The following is a 17,440-nucleotide window of genomic DNA, read 5'->3' as shown; positions in this document are numbered from 1 at the left end:
AAGATATGTAAGTAGTGACTTGAAAATATGTTTGTGTTTGGGGTAACAGGGGCAATATTCAGAACTCGTGATTATAATATAAAAATCTACACATAAGATAAAGTTCCTGCATAGACACAATATTATATGATTTTGTTTGAGTGATGGTGCTATGCGCTGTTTTTACTTACTATATTTCCCAGCTTTTTTAAACATGCAATTTGTCTTTAATGAGTAATGACGAAAACATGTCTTGTTTGATGTATCTACATATGCAGGTAAGAAATACTTATTTTTAGTGGCAGAAGCATTTTTCTAAAAGTTCAATATTTAAAAATAATGTGTGCTGTGGGCTAACTTGTGTTTTTTTAAGGTATCCTCAGTCAAAAATAAGTAGAGGCCAATGAAACAACTTTTCCAACATTGTTTCTCTAGCATTAGCTTTCACGGGGAAAATCTGACCATAATTTTCAGTTTTTGGTTGTGTTACAAGTGATCTTTGATCCTCTGAATTGCAAAGACTTTTCTGTATTTGGGTAAACTATATATAGTATAAAATTTACCATTGAACCAATTTTCAAGTGTATAGTTCAGAGGCATTAAGTACATTCACGTTGTGCAGATAGTTCACACAAGTTTTACACCTCAGCTTTCCCTGACTGTGTGTGTGCACGCCCTCAGCTGTTCAGTCGCGTCATTGACCATAATATGAAGTTAGTCCCAGTCCCGTTGAAAAGTTTTTTAATGCTCTACCTATCTTCCAACAACACAAGAGAAGACTCTACACGTGGACATCACCAGATGGTCAACACTGAAATCAGATTGATTGTATTCTTTGCAGCCAAAAATGAAGAAGCTCTATACAGTCAGCAAAAACAAGACTGGGAGCTGACTATGGCTCAGATCATGCACTCCTTATTGCCAAATTCAGACTTAAATTGAAGAAAGTAGGGAAAACCCACTAGACCATTCAGGTATGACCTAAATCAAATTCCTTGTGATTATACAGTGGAAGTGAGAAATAGATTTAAAGGACTAGATCTGATAGACAGAGTGCCTGAAGAACTATGGATGGAGGTTCATGACATTGTACAGGAGGCAGGGATCAGACCATCCCCAATATAAAGAAATGCAAAAAAGCAAAATGGCTGTCTGAGGAGGCCTTACAAATAGCTGTGAAAAGAAGAGAAGCAAAAAGCAAAGGAGAAAAGGAAAGATATAAGCATCTGAATGCAGAGTTCCAAAGAATAGCAAGGAGAGATAAGAAAGCCTTCCTCAGTGATCAGTGCAAAGAAATAGAGAAAAACAACAGAATGGGAAAGACTAGAGATCTCTTCAAGAAAATTAGAGATACCAAGGGAACATTTCAAGCAAAGATGGACTCGATAAAGGACGGAAATGGTATGGACCTAACAGAAGCAGAAGATATTAAGAAGAGGTGGCAAGAATACACAGGAGAACTGTACAAAAAAGATCTTCATGACCCAGATTATCATGATGGTGTGATCACTCACCTAGAGCCAGACATCCTGGAATGTGAAGTCAAATGAGCCTTAGAAAGCATCACTATGAACAAAGCTAGTGGAGGTGATGGAATTCCAGTTGAGCTATTTCAAATCCTGAAAGATGATGCTGTGAAAGTGCTACACTCAGTATGCCAGCAAATTTGGAAAACTCAGCAGTGGCCGCAGCACTGGAAAAGGTCAGTCAGTTTTCATTCCAATCCTAAAGAAAGGCAATGCCAAAGAATGCTCAAACTACCACACAATTGTACTCATCTCACATGCTAGTAAAGTAATGCTCAAAATTCTCCAAGCCAGGCTTCAGCAATACGTGAACCGTGAACTTCCAGATGTTCAAGCTGGTTTTAGAAAGTGCAGAGGAACCAGAGATCAAATTGCCAACATCTGCTGGATCATGGAAAAAGCAAGAGAGTTCCAGAAAAACATGTATTTCTCTTTATTGACTATTCCAAAGCCTTTGACTGTGTGGGTCACAATCAACTGTGGAAAATTCTGAAAGAGATGGGAATACCAGACCACCTGACCTGCCTCTTGAGAAACCTATATGCAGGTCAGGAAGCAACAGTTAGAACTGGGCATGGAACAACAGACTAGTTCCAAATAGGAAAAGGAGTATGTCAAGACTGTCTATTGTCACCCTGTTTATTTAACTTCTATGCAGAGTACATCATGAGAAACGCGGGACTGGAAGAAGCACAAGCTGGAATCAAGATTGCCAGGAGAAATCCCAATAACCTCAGATATGCCGATGACACCACCCTAATGGCAGAAAGTAAAGAGGAACTAAAGAGCCTCTTGATGAAAGAGAAGAATGAAAAAGTTGGCCTAAACCTCAACATTCAGAAAACTGAGATCATGGCATCTGGTCCCATCACTTCATGGGAAATAGATGGGGAAACAGTGGAAACAGTGTCAGACTTTATTTTTGGGGGCTCCAAAATCACTGCAGATGGTGATTGCAGCCATGAAATTAAAAGACGCTTATTCCTTGGAAGAAAAGTTATGACCAACTTAGATAGCATATTGAAAAGCAGAGACATTACTTTGCCAACAAAGGCCCGTCTAGTCAAGGCTATGGTTTTCCAGTGGTCATGTATGGATGTGAGAGTTGGACTGTGAAGAAAGCTTAGTGCCAAAGAATTGATGCTTTTGAACTGTGGTGTTGGAGAAGACTCTTGAGAGTCCCTTGGACTGCAAAGAGATCCAACCAGTCCATTCTAAAGGAGATTGGTCCTGGGTGTTCTTTGGAAGGACTGATGCTAAAGCTGAAACTCCACAACTTTGGCCACCTCATGTGAAGAGTTGACTCATTGGAAAAGACCCTGATGCTGGGAGGGATTGGGGGCAGGAGGAGAAGGGGACGACAGAGGATGAGATGGCCAGAGGCATCACCAACTTGATGGACATGAGTTTGAGTAAGCTCCGGGAGTTGGTGATGGACAGGGAGGCCTGGCGTGCTGCGATTCATGGGGTCGCAAAGAGTCGGACATGAATGAGCGACTGAACTGAACTGAATACTTAGTACTAGGGGCTTCCTTGTGGCTCAGCTGGTAAAGAATCCACCTGCAATTCGGGAGACCTGGGTTTGATCCCTGGTTTAGGAAGATCCCCAGAGAAGGAAACGGCTACCCACTCCAGTATTGTGGCTTGGAGAATTCTATGGACTGTATAGTCCATGGGATCAAAAAGAGTATTTGAAACAAGATAAAGAGTAGGGAGCAATGTTTGAAGCAAAGCGAACAGCATATGAGGGAACACCTGGGGCAAGAACAGAAAGAAGAGGGGTGTGGTGCCAGGAAGTGTAAGGTGATGATGAAGAGACAGGAGGGCAGATGCTGTGGGCAGTTTTTCCCATGAAAAAATGTGAAACCACCGAAGGGTTTAAAAGAAAAAAAAAAAAAGATTTACAGATTGTTCTCGATTGTGGAGAATGAAACATCAGCAGGGCCTGTTAGGATCTGAAGAGGCAGGGTCTGATGATGGACTGGAATGTGACAGTGAGTGGAAGACATAGGAATCGTGCTTGATTCCTAGATTTCTGGCTTGAGAAATCATTTACTGAGAAAAGGAACACTGGAGTTTGAGGAGGAAGATGAGTTCAGACTGGGACAAGTACAGAGTCAGTGCCTGCAGCATATCCAAGAGGAAGCGCTTGCTAGGCAGTTCTCCTTACGGATGGAAATCCCAGGAGAGGAGTCTGGGCGTGTAAATGGTAAATGATCCAACAGTAATTAGCGTGTTTCACAGTACACCTAAATCTTTTTGAATCTCTTTCATCTGCTTTTTCTCTCTCAGCAGTTATAGGAATGAATTCTATCACTGCGATCAACAGATGGTTTCTCTTCTAAGGCTACCCAACACTTAAAAAAACATGAATGTTTTGCTTATTGCCTTGAACTCCGCCTTCAGTATGTAAACCCCAAATCCCATCAAAGCAAACTTGGAGGCTGCCAACTTTTTTTTTTTTTAATGAGTCTATGAAAGTTTTGTAAGAGTCAGACCCGACTTAGCAAGTAAACCACCACATGAAAGTTTTAGGCTTGAATGCAGTTCAGACTCTCTCATTATCCAGACAGAAAACAGTGGCTCGGGTAGTTAGGAGCTTCATAAGGTTATATATCTGGGCAGCTTCAGAAATGGCCTTAAAATTCAGACTCTCTTCTGACCTGGCAGTCTTATTTTCACTGCTTTTCACTGTTTTCCCCTCCTATTGAATAGCTGCTGGCTTCAGAGTACCACTTACTAACTATTTGTTTCTTAATGGACATGGAACAATGCCTACTTTGGTCTCAGAGCCCTGAGGGCCAGAAATGTAAGTTTGGTTTTTGAGAATATATTTTCTTTCTATGTTTTCTTTGTTCTTTTCTTCTCTTCCACTATTTCCTTTCTATCCTCCCTTATTTTAAATTCTTTTTTTTTTTTTTTTTTTAAATCTCCTGTGCAGTTGCAGCCTTGGGTGTGGCTGATACTGGATGCTTAGTAAATCTCCTTCAGCCTGTGAAGTCCAGGTTGGTCCTCAGGGACCATAACTAATTCCTAAACGTTGCTTATCTAACTCTCAAATTAAACTATTTCCTTCTCCTGCATGGAGGGCTGAGAGTTGAGTCACAAGCTCTCATCTCAGAAGGCTTAGCCCTTCCTCCATGCAGCTAATTGTCTGGCAGGGGTGGGGATTGTGTGCCCTTGTGTTTTTTCCGCTCAGCTTTATTAAGATATAAGGTGTACAGTGTGGTGATTTGATACATGCATGTACATAGTGGTTTTTATAGAGTATTTAGTCTAATGATAAGAATTATCCAAATGAGAATTTTGATTTCTTACGAATGCACTTTAAAACTTCTCCGGGTTCACAGATCTGTGTGGCTCACTGTTGAATAAGTAACTTAATCACTGTGCTTATGGACCACAATTTTGCATATAGTTTTAGAAGCTCCAGAGATTCAAAGTTAAAGAACTCCTGTTATATAACTTGGGCTACTCTCAAGGACATGTGAACCAGTTTTTCCATCAAAAAGCTCGAGAATTTCCTCCTTTTCTCCAAAGTACATTTTAAGGGATTGAATAAGAAGTAGTTAACTTCTCAAATGCCTTACAAACAGTTCACATCTGCTGATCCATTAGTCACCATTGACTAATATTCATCTTGGTAACATACTTGCTGGAAATCTTAAAAGGTGGTTGGGTGGTACTGAATGAGAGAGTTAGAAATTTGTTAATGTCTTGGTAGAAATTTCATATCCTCTTAATATTCTTAAAATTAATAACCCTGTTAGGTACTGTTTGAACCCTCACACACAAAAAAAGGACTGTCATTTTGTAATTAAAGACAGGGCAAAGAGTAGCCTCTTTTATTGGTGCTAAACTATTTCTGATGTATCTAATTAAAAATGAAAGGGAGGAGAAGGCCAAATCGCCATTGTCACTTGCAACCCTTCCAAAGACCAAAAAAGCTTCCCAGGTGGCACTAGTGGTAAGAATCCACCTGCCAATGCAGATGGTGCAAGAGATGCGGGTTTGGTTCTTAGGTTGGGAAGATGCCCTGGAGGAGGAAATGGCACCCCATTCCGGTACTCTTGCCTGGAAAATTCCATGGGCAGAGGAGCCTGGTGGGCTGTAGTCCGCGGGGCTGCAAAGAATTGGACATGGCTGAGGGACAGCATACACACAAGAGACAAAAAGAAACTACAGAGAGCATATGCAGGGGTTGTAATACCGTGTCCAGAGCATGTTCCTGAGCCCCCAGAGCATGTTTCTGAGCCCCGCCTCAGCCCCGCCGAGCTGGAGGTAGACACATCCTCTCTGTACCAGCTCCTTTCATTCCAGCCAGCTCCTCCACTCCCCACTTATCTGAAGTTCATATTGTCTTCGTTTCATTTCTCCATCGCTGGGGAAATTTCTCCCAGGCTATAATTCCAGCTGCTCAGGATGAATCTTTGGCTAGTCCAGGTAACATTCTTTTCCTTATTCACAAGTTCCTTCTGGGGAGCTTCTAGTGACTAATGGGCACCTTTTTGTTAAAAAACTTTTTTCTTACCATTATCTGAAATTGTATTATTTGTGTGCCTTTCCCCCCACCTAGAATGAAAGCCTCCTGAAAGCAGGGGTCTTATCGGTCTCATTCACCATGATATTCCTATAACCCAGGCCAGCGCCCAATGCCTGGTTCCCACAGGTGCTCAGTAAATATTTGAATGAGTCAATGAATGAATGTCTTTCCCACAGACTCCTCAAGGGCACTGATGGGGCCTGGCAGCAGACACACAGATTTTTATTAAAAGATAGTCTGGTGGTCAGCCTGTCAAGCAGAACCCAGGCACTTAGCCTCCTAAGAGCATGGCCTTGTGGTTTGCTTCCACTTTAGAACTTTCTGTGGTTACAAAGAAGCCACACAGAACTTCCTGTGCTCTACTTTGGCCAGTAAGACAAACTTTCCTTTCTGCCAGAGTCTTCAACAGAGTGGCCGAGCGGTTTGGCTCTGGAGCCAGACTTCCGAGTTCAAATCTTCCTGGCTGTGTGACGGGCAGTTCCTGTTCCTTTACGTGCCCTGGTTTATTCATCTGTCAGTTGAGGCCAGCAGTAGCCCTTGTTTGGTAGGGTTATTTGGAGAATTAAATGAGTTGTTTTAAGGAAAGTGTTGAGAACCATTCTAGCACATAGATGCTCAGTTAATACTGGCAGGATAAATGAGGTTGGTGGTAGTGGTGGGCGTGGCAGTGGTTGTATTTGGCCAATAATGTCATAGTGTGGATTTGTGCTTTGTACTTTGCTTCCAGCTAATCCTTCCGTTTTATTACGTTTTTCATCATTGCTTTCTTAAAATGTAAGAACTGAGTCATCTCTTAGAAATAAAATTTAAAATGTTCGTATTAAGTAATTCTTTTAAAAAGATAGCATATTAAGAAACACACTCTGATTTCTTGCATTAATTATTTATAATCTGATGCAAACGTTATTTTCATGGGGATACTGAATAGGTTTTTCTTCTCCAGAATCTATACAAAATAAGTTTCATCTCTTTGGAGCGTTTCTATAATACTGTCATTCACATTTGAATCTTCCTTACATATTTTCTAAAGGAAAAGATTAATACGTTATTATAAAATCAAGCTGAACTGCCCAGTGTGGAAGATATTTCCTTGCAAATTTATTTCTTTGAATTTTTAAGGACTATTTCACGTAGAATTTAATTATGCATCTCTGTCCTTTTTAAAATATGATGAATTCATAAATTCTAGATTGAAAGTTTCTGTTAGGAAGAATTAATTTTAGGCCAGCCTTAACGGCAGGAGTTGGGAGGAGGGGATGGTGAGAGAACAAAAAGAAAAGCTTTCAATTATAATCCACACCCTTACTTAGTTGATGACTTTTATAGTAATCTGGGCCAAGAGGGAAACTACAAATAAAATTGAAACATAATTGGTCTGTGACCTAAATCTGTCTTTTTTGGGTTTTGCTATTGCTGAAGTATTAATAGCAAAATGAGTATTCATAGTTTCCTAATAGTTTTCACTTTGCTTTTGATCTTGTGCTCTCCTGTCTCCATTCTAAAAAGGCACTTAAGGCAGAAAAGCAACCTTGGAAAGGACCTTAAAGGGAGAGAGAGTATAAAAGCAGTAAACAAGATGTCTGAGCATTTTCTCATTCGCTTTTAATGAGGTGTGTGGATAGCAGGTGTGTCCATGCAGGAGCTTCAGTTTTGTATACATGAGCTGTCCTGTTTTCAGTCCATTGAAGCTCTCTGGCCTCCCCTCATCCAGGAAGTTACAGGCTTGGGGAATCTGTCCTCCTGTCGATGATAAAGAAAGTTAGTCACTCAGTTGTGTCTGACATTTTGTGACCCCATGGACACATTTTGTAGCCCACCAGGCTCCTCTGTACATGGAATTCTCCAGGCAAGAATACTGGAGTCGGTTGCTATTTCCTTCTCCAGGGGGTCTTAACGACCCAGGGATGGAACCCAGGTTTCTCACATTGCAGGCAGATTCTTCACTGACTGAGCCCCCAGGGAAGCCCCTATTGCTGATAGCATTCAATTTTCATACTTAAGGTACCGGTCATTTTCCTACAAAGAGCGTCACTGCAGGGTTGGTAAGATGAGTAATACAGACTCTCTTGGGTCGTATGGATAACACCAGAAAATGACAGAAATAGAGAATATTTTTTTTTTAAAGCATAAGCTATTTGGCTTGGAAGCAGTGCAGACCTAGAACAGATACCATAAAAGTAAATTATTTAAATAAAAGAATAAAAGGATACATTTGAATCAGTTCTAATGAGGTGGATGAAACTGGAGCCGATTATACAGAGTGAAGTAAGCCAGAAATAAAAACACCAATACAGTATACTAACACATATATATGGAATTTAGAAAGATAGTAATGATAACCCTGTATGCGAGACAGCAAAAGAGACACAGATGTATAGAACGGACTTTTGGACTCTGAGGGAGAGGGAGAGGGTGGGATGATTTGGGAGAATGGCACTGAAACGTGTATAATATCATGTAAGAAACGAATTGCCAGTCTATGTTCGATACAGGATACACGATGCTTGGGGCTGGTGCACGGGGATGATCCAGAGAGATGATATGGGGTGGGAGGGGGGTTCAGGATTGGGAACTCATGTACACCCGTGGCAGATTCATGTCAGTGTATGGCAAAACCAATACAGTATTGTAAAGCAAAATAAAGTAAAAATTAAAAATAAAAATAATTAAAGAAAGAATAAAAGGTAAGAGAGACTTGGTTAGTCTATATAGTATATTGTGATCTTTTTTTAATGGTTTATTAATGTCGTTCATTGTGTTATTTTCAGCTGGAAAGATGTTGGTAGCAGAACATGATTCTGCTGCATGCTGTGGTATCATTTAATACATACAGCCTGACCTGTGTGCCATGGTAGAGTTGATTGTGATTGTCAGGAGCCTTCCACAACAGTGATCTTTCTTATGCTCTCCAGGTTTTCACCTGATGGCAGATTAATCGTATCATGCAGTGAGGATAAAACTATTAAAATCTGGGATACCACAAGTAAGCAGTGTGTCAACAACTTCTCAGATTTCGTAGGGTAAGTCCATTTCTCTTTTTGCATTTATATGGGTTAGTTTGCTAGGAAGGCATTTAATTATTACAATTCAAATAAAGAAATTAGAGAGAAGTTGAAATATTAGACCATCTTATTCCTTTCTCCCAGGTTTGCAAATTTTGTGGCTTTTAACCCTAATGGTACATGCATAGCTTCAGCAGGTTCTGACCATACTGTGAAAATCTGGGATATAAGAGTGAACAAGTTACTCCAGCATTATCAAGGTAACGACTTCCATAACCGAATTGAAACGTACAATGGGCTTCTCTTGCACTGGCAGAGACTATTCTCAGTGTGGCTTGGCCCTCTTACTGAATGTGATGGACTGACTAGAGAAAAGTTAGCCACCATCAGCAGCATGGTCCAAGGAGCTGGGATAGGTGCTAGCCTGCAGAGGGAGGTGGATGGACCTTAAAAATGATGCCAGAGCTGTAAAAAAAAAAAGGGGGGGGGGAAAAAAGGAAAAAAGTTGCTATAAGATTTTTAGACTTTGGTTATCTGCTTTGTATAAGAATCCAGGATAGAAATTGACTCAGAAGGAGATATGTGAGCACAAATAGGCGTTATAACTGGCAGAAAACAACATCCTACTGTGCCTGTCTATTGAAGTTAAAAGAGAAATGAATTGATTTCTTAATGTGTATTAGATTTACATTAAACCCAAATTTCCGTTCCTTAATAAACATGATGTAGCAGACACTGTGCTGAATTCTCACATCAGCCCTCAGAGGTATTACCGTTACCTCCACTTTAAAGACAAGGAAGTTGAGGCTGAAGGAGCCTATGTCACTTGCTAAAAGATTGCTCCGACGGACATAGGTCTTTCTGTTTACAAAGTCGGTTTTTTACAAAGTACAGTGATTAACAAACTTTTGATCTCTGTGCTATACTGCCTCCTGTTGGAAGGATGGTGTCCAGAAATGAATTCTCAAGCTAGCAAAGCTGCCGTTCTCCAAAGACATCTCCATACTCTTCGCCCCTTGTCCCAAGCAACTAATTGATTATTAAATTTAGTTTAAGGCTAGGATATATACCTTATGTGAACTGGTGGTAGACAATGGTTGTTTATATTGGTAATATATATATCTGAAGATTTTATAGTTTCATAGTTAATAAGATCATCTTTCCATGACAGAGTCTCATTTGTAAAGTTTTTCTGTCTCATGAACTGGAAGCTTAAGCTGTTTGATACCACACTACTTATTTGTTTTAGTGAGCTATGTAGAGTTTTGGTGCTGTGGAGACATTACCTCTACTTGATTCTTGTTTTCAACCTAATGTTGCTAGTAGGGTGAAGGGGCATCTTTAGAATTAAGAATTATTCTCTGAACTTTTTGCTTTTATTTTCTACAAATCAGTTCACAGCGGTGGAGTTAATTGTGTGTCGTTCCATCCTTCGGGTAACTATCTCATCACTGCTTCTTCAGATGGTACGCTGAAGATCCTGGACCTCTTAGAAGGAAGGCTTATATATACACTTCAAGGACATACGGTGTGAACCCTAAGATATTTGCTTTAGTATATGGCACTAACTAAAATATAAAGTTTATATATGTAAAAAAATTATTGCATTTTTCCAAGTGTACACATTGCTGCTATTGCAGTTTTTTTTTTTTTTTCTTTTCCCTGCAAGGCTGTGTTTTCATCCTCTGGAAGCAACTCTTCGCAATATTACTTATTGTAGTTCTTGTCAAAATCAATGTGTATCTTTCAATGGCCGGTAACGTAATCCTCCACTGCTGTCTTCCTCAGTATGTAGTGTGGATCTGACTGGTTAAATGGTGACAGATCCGTGTTTTTCTGACTTCTGCTCTTTCCGCTCACTCTCGGCCTCCACACCCTTTCACTCTCGCTTTCCATTAAACTGATGGGTGAGTTTAGAAGGAGCAATTTGACAAGTCGAGCCTAATGCCTTCAGCTTCTAGGAGCCTGTGCTCCTGGTTTTCCTCTGGTATTTCTTGTGGGGAGGCCAGCCCTTGTCCAGTCTTGCCTGTGACGGGGTACTCAAGGCTGACTCACTTTGGATTTCAGTTCTCGAAAGCCCGTTTGCCCACAGATGAAGCCATATTCTCTTTACAAGCCCTCATCAGTAAGAAAGATAATATTTCTTTGTCTTATTTTTTAATTAGTTTAGGAACCCAGTGGGGAAGTGGCATGCTATTTATTGAGGCTGTTCACTCACACACACATGCACAGACGGATATATAATATACCAAAGAAAAACTTTTTCAAGTGTAAAAACTATTCTTCCTTTCTGGGTAAATGTTCAAACTTCTCTAAATTTTTTATAATACATCCCCCTCCTTTTTTTTTTTTTTTTTAGTAAGATATACTAGGTACTTCCTTTCAACCAAGTACAAGCTATTTATATCCAGAAATAGAATGGGCTTTGTGGTCTAGGGGAGAACTTTTCTTTTTGTGCCTTCATGTATCCTGCCAGACTTCCTGCTTGCTTTATCATTTGTTTCACAGCTGTGTTAGAGGGAAGCAGAAATAGACAGTTAACCAGCTCAGATATATGTGTACCATGGAATTGGGCTGGATTAACAACCAATAAAAGTGGCCATGGATTAAAATATCCATGGAAGAAGGACTGAGTACTGGAAAAAAAGGTAAATAAAATAATTTAGGAGAAAAGCACTATACACGAAGATGGAATTTTTCACAGTCTGGAGGTGGAGGTGTTTATGAGTGTTAATAACCTGAGACTGTGGGCTGGTCTGCGTGAAAGATATAAGAGGCTTTTCCCCATAGATTTTTTAATATAGATTCAGTTCATTTCATTCGCTAAGTTGTGTCTGGCTCTTTGTGACCCCATGGACCGCAACACCCCAGGTTTCCTTGTCCATCACCAACTCCCAGAGCTTACTCAAACTCATGTCCATTGAGTCAGTGATGCCATCCAACCATCTCATCCGCTGTCATCCCCTTCTCCTCCTGCCCTCAATCTTTCCCAGCATCAGGGTCTTTTCAAATGAGTCAGTTCTTCGCATGAGGTGGCCAAATTATTGGAGTTTTAGCTTCAGCATCAGTCCTCCCAATGAATATTCAGGACTGATCTCCTTCAGAATGGACTGGTAGGATCTCCTTGCAGTCCAAGGGACTCTCAAGAGTCTTCTCCAACACCATACTTCAAAAGCATCAATTCTTCGGTGCTGAACTTTCTTATAGTCCAACTCTCACATCCATACATGACCACTGGAAAAACCATAGCCTTGACTAGATGGACCTTTGTTGGCAAAGTAATTTCTCTTCTTTTTAATATGCTGTCTAGGTTGGTCAGAGCTTTTCTTCCAAAGAGCAAGCATCTTTTAATTTCATGGCTGCAGTCATATCCACAGTGATTTTGGAGCCCAAGAAAATAAAGTCTCTCACTGTTTCCATTGTATAGATTACCGACTTATTAAAAAAACAAACAGTATATTAGCATTTTTGAGCTGAGAAATGAGTCCTCTTGACTAAAAACTGACCCAGAGGTCATGCTGTGACTGTGCCGAGAGTCGTCCAGCGCTGCTGCCGTTGCTCACCACGCTCACTTTCCTGTTACCTCCCACCCTGATAACTGCAGGAACTTCCCAAGTGGCTTCCAACTGTTGGTTCAAACTCCAGCTCATCATTCTCGCAGTCGTGGTATCAGTTGTCATCAGTCACAGCTCTTCTCCTATCTGTGTCCTGCTCTTAGAACTCTTAAGTGGCTCACTGTTGCCCACCTGAAGAACTCAGTGAAGCATGTTGGGGTTCAGGAAATGACTTCTCTTCATACAGCCTCATTCCCATCATTCAGCCTCTGCTAGTGATTTGTTGAATAAGACTCCAAAGCCAAAAAATCTTAACAGAAGAAATTCTTACTCACTGACCTATGCATGAACTTCTTTAAAGGGAAGAAAAGTGTATTTTCTAACTTTTATTAGTATCTCTTTTTTCAGTTACTATTGTTTATAGATGTCTTCAGATAATTGAGTTGATGCTTTGATTCTCTTTGCCTGCCTGGTTGCTAGCAGCTGAATATGTCCTCAGACTTATTACATAAATAGTCTGCACAAATTAGGATGAAAAATTAATACTCACAGCCTTCTTGGCCACGGAAACACGTTATCAAATGGTTTTTTTTCCCTTTTATCTACCTTTATTTCTTAGGGGCCTGTCTTCACTGTTTCATTTTCAAAAGGTGGAGAGCTGTTTACATCAGGAGGCGCAGATGCACAGGTTTGTAAAGCTCTCTGCTCCCTCTTTGATTTGATTAGGGGAAATGGAACCTGAGACCTCAGCTGAGGTTTTTACAACCAGCTAGTTTGTCTATGTTCAGATGATTATGAATGAGTTTCTGTTTTAGTTAGTGCCAGGGAATCTGCTAGCTCATAACTGAAATGGTACCAGTTCTGATAATTTTTGGAACTCAAATAGCAGTTATTTTCTTTTGCTCATCTTTATACTTATTTATACATAAAACTAACACTGAGTACCTAATATTGGTGTGGGCCTTTTCACTTGAATTGTTGCCTAATCTGTTGTCTGTGTGTTTTATTTTTCAAACGTTGATTAAACTTCTTGAGTATGGTACATTTAAATTGTAACACATCTGTATTTATTTGAAATGACAAAAAGTCATTCAGAGCCACATTTATTGAATAAAGTGGACATAAAATTCAGAATACGAAATCTCTCCCTATTACCCTTTTAAAAAGTATTGAGATATAATGTTGTGGGAAAATATATCTAGCCTTCCTAACTATTTTGAGAGCCTATTCTATATGTTCATTTTTTTAAAAATTTCCTTCTACTACTTGTACTTGCAAATCAATAACTGCCAACTTGATTAATTTTTACAGGTCTTATTATGGAGGACTAACTTTGATGAACTGAATTACAAAGATGTTAGTAAAAGAAACCTCAAAAGACTGCACTTTGATTCACCACCACATCTGCTCGATATCTACCCAAGGACACCACATCCCCATGAGGGAAGGACTGAAACTGTTGAAGTGAGTACTTCACAAGTATTTTCCCTGCCATTTGTAAGTGTACACTTTGGGACTATTGGCGACCTATATGCTTGGAATTATACTTAATTATATAAAGCCTAGTCCTCCTTTAAAACAACAACACTTTAAGAAACAATTATACGCACTAATAAATCTATAAATTGAGTAGTATATAAAGTGCTAAAGTCTCATATTTGCAGCTTGAAGATTTAGAAATAAAACTTAAAAACTGTGATGATAATAATAATGGGAAAGGAAGAATCGAATCTAAGGCCTCTGACTGTAAAGTCTGAGCTAGTTTGTGTTCGAGACGTGTTTAGGAAACTCATGTGATAGCTGTCATGAGAACAGCTGAAAGGCAAGAATTTTTAGGGCAATTATTGAAATGGGTATCTTGAAGCAAGTCTTATGAACAGTAAGAAGAGGTTTAAGCATTACACCTAGTAATTGGGACCATTTTACTGTTTGCCAACATGTATTTTCAAACATATAATTGTCTATTTAGCTGTAAATTTGTCTTTGCTGGATACTTAGCTGGTATTAGTCTGTTTCTTTCCATTTTGCATTTTTTTTCTCTCGGCAAGAGCTAAAATCAGGAATCGCTATTGTCTGTTCATCTGAATTTTTTCCCCCAATCATTGGCAGAATCTTTCTTTGTTTTCAGAGTAGATGTTTTGAATTTTTAAGATATGATTCCTGAGTGGCAGTTCCCAGCCACTTCATGCTTATTATTCGTGCTGTGGTCTGACTCCTCTCCATGGTTCCTGGGCCCCTCACCCGCTGTCAGTCCTTTAATTTTGGTTTCGTCCGTCTTGGTCTTCTCTCTTAGCTCAGCTGTTTCTGTTACTCTCAGGGGGTTTTTGTGTGTGTATGTGTGTGTGTGTGTATACACTCGTGTAAGTTTTCAGAAAAAAATGATATCTTTGGACAGTTTTCTAGATTTTGTTTAATCTGGTCACATCTTTGGGATTTCTTTCCTTGTTTTTCCATGGTAGTGTTTATTTTCAGTTCTTTGCTATAGTTTTTGTCCTTTTCAACTTTTCAATTTTTGTCCTTTTCAACCATTTTTCCAGACCTTCTAAATAAAGTATTTACCCTTGTGCTGTACTTCATCTTTGTGCCATTTATTGTATTATCACTTCCTCACTTTTTTAAAAAACAATTATTTCAACATTTATTGTAAAATGTAATAGTAGGATAATGGGTTGAAAATAAGAACATTCCGTTCAGTTCAGTCGCTTAGTTGTGTCTGACTCTTTGCGACCCCATGGACTGCAGCACACCAGGCTTCCCTGTCCATCACCAGCTCCCAGAGTTTACTCAAACTCATGTCCATTGAGTCAATGATGCCACCCAACTATCTCATCCTCTGTTGTCCCCTTCTCCTTGTGCCTTCAGTCTTTTCCAGCATCAGGGTCTTTACCAGTGAGTAAGTTCTTCACATCAGATGGCCAAAGGATTGGAGTTTCAGCTTCAGTATCAGTCCTTCCAATGAATATTCAGGACTGATTTCCTTTAGGATGGACTGGTTGGATCTCCTTGCAGTCCAAGAGACTCTCAAGAGTCTTCTCCAACACCATAGTTCAAAAGCATCAATTCTTTGGCACTCAGCTTTCTTTATAGTCCAACTCTTGTATCCATACATGACTACTGGAAAAACCATAGCTTTGACTAGACGGACCTTTGTTGGCAAAGTAATGTCTCTGCTTTTTAATATGCTGTCTAGGTTGATCATAACTTTTCTTCCAAGAAGCAAGTGTCTTAATTTCATGGCTGCAGTCAGCCTCTCCAGTGATTTCAGAGCCCCCCAAAATGAAATCGGTCACTGTTTCCATTGTTTTCCCATCTATTTGCCATGAAGTGATGGGACCAGATGCCATGATCTTAGTTTACTGAATGTTGAGTTTTAAGCCAATTTTTTCACTCTCCTCTTTAACTTTCATCAAGAGGCTGTTTAGTTCTTTTTCGCTTTCTGCCATAAGTGTGGTGTCATCTGCATATCTGAGGTTATTGATATTTCTGCTGGCAGTCCTGATTCCAGCTTGTGCGTCATCCAGTCCAGCATTTCTGATGATGTACTTTTCTCAAAAGTTAAACAAGCAGGGTGACAATATACAGCCTTGACATACATACTCCTTTCCCAGTTTGGAACCAGTCAGTTGTTCCATGTCCAGTTCTAACTGTTGCTTCTTAACCTGCATACAGATTTCTCAGGAGGCAGGTCAGAACATTAAGTGAATGTAATATCATTTGCTTTTTTTTTTTATTATATATTCCTGGACTCTACAAATATTTATTCAGTTCATACTATGTGTAAATACATGGTGGTATATGTTTTATATCTTCAAAATGGATTGTAAGAAATTCCATTTTCACCAGTATGATTAAATGGATACCTCCCACTAAAAACAACTACGCATGCTTGATAAACTGTAGTCATCTATGTATTTCTGTGAGGATGGCTCATGGAATTTATTTCTATGCAGTAGATTGTATTCCATTGAAATCGTTATTCATTTTTAAAATAAATTGTATACATTTTTAATTGGAGGATAATTGCTTTACAATGTTGCGTTGGCGTCTGCTATACAGCAGTGTGAATCAGCCTCCCTCCTACTCCCTCATCCCTCCCCTCTGGGTTGTCACAGAGCACCAAGCTGAACTTCCCACTGGCTATTTTGCACATATAGCTATTTTGCTATGTTTGGTACTATATACATGTCAATGCTTCGCTTATCTATGCGCTTCCTCTTCTCCTTCCCCACCTGGACCCACCAGTCTGTTCTCTATGTCAGCATCTCTATTTTTTCCCCTGAAAATAAGTTCACCAGTACCGTTTTTCTAGATTCCATGTATGTATGTTAATATACGATATTTGTTTTTCCTCTTTCTGAGTGACTTTACTCTGTACAACAGGCTCTAGGTTCATCCAGCTCGCTCAACTCATTCCTTTTGTGGCTGAATAATATTCCATTGTTTATATGTACCACAGCTTCTGTATTGATTCATCTGTTGCTGGACATCTAGCTTACTTCCATGTCCTGGCTATTGTAAATAGTGCTGCCATGAGCATTGGGGTACATGTGTCTTTTTGAATTATGGTTTTCTCAGAGTATATGCCCAGTAGTAGAATTGCTGGGTCATACTCTTGCCTGGAAAATCCCATGGATGGAGGAGCCTGATAGGCTGCAGTCCATGGGGTCGCGAAGAGTCGGACACGACTGAGCGACTTCACTTTCACTTTTCACTTTACTGCATTTGGAGGAGGAAATGGCAACCCACTCCAGTGTTCTTGCCTGGAGAATCCCAGGGACAGGGGAGCCTGGTGGGCTGCCGTCTATGGGGTCACACAGAGTCGCACATGACTGAAGT

General features: G+C 39.9%; 1 protein-coding gene across 8 annotated transcripts in view; it reads left to right on the top strand.

Moving 5' to 3' along the window:
- POC1B (POC1 centriolar protein B) overlaps positions 1-17,440 on the top strand; it is a 106,425-nt gene that overhangs the window by 37,459 nt on the left and 51,526 nt on the right. For all 8 annotated transcript variants that reach the window (XM_060414018.1, XM_060414016.1, XM_027967196.3 and 5 more), the window contains 5 exons: positions 8,961-9,068; positions 9,195-9,310; positions 10,445-10,578; positions 13,224-13,292; positions 13,916-14,068. In XM_060414018.1, coding sequence (XP_060270001.1) covers positions 8,961-9,068; positions 9,195-9,310; positions 10,445-10,578; positions 13,224-13,292; positions 13,916-14,068 — 580 coding nt within the window. The remainder of the gene's footprint in view (positions 1-8,960; positions 9,069-9,194; positions 9,311-10,444; positions 10,579-13,223; positions 13,293-13,915; positions 14,069-17,440) is intronic.

Source organism: Ovis aries, chromosome 3 (genome assembly GCF_016772045.2).
Source record: "Ovis aries strain OAR_USU_Benz2616 breed Rambouillet chromosome 3, ARS-UI_Ramb_v3.0, whole genome shotgun sequence".
Taxonomy (NCBI): Eukaryota; Metazoa; Chordata; class Mammalia; order Artiodactyla; family Bovidae; genus Ovis; species Ovis aries.
Note: the sequence above shows the minus strand (reverse complement) of the source record. Positions and strands in the feature narration are given on the sequence as shown.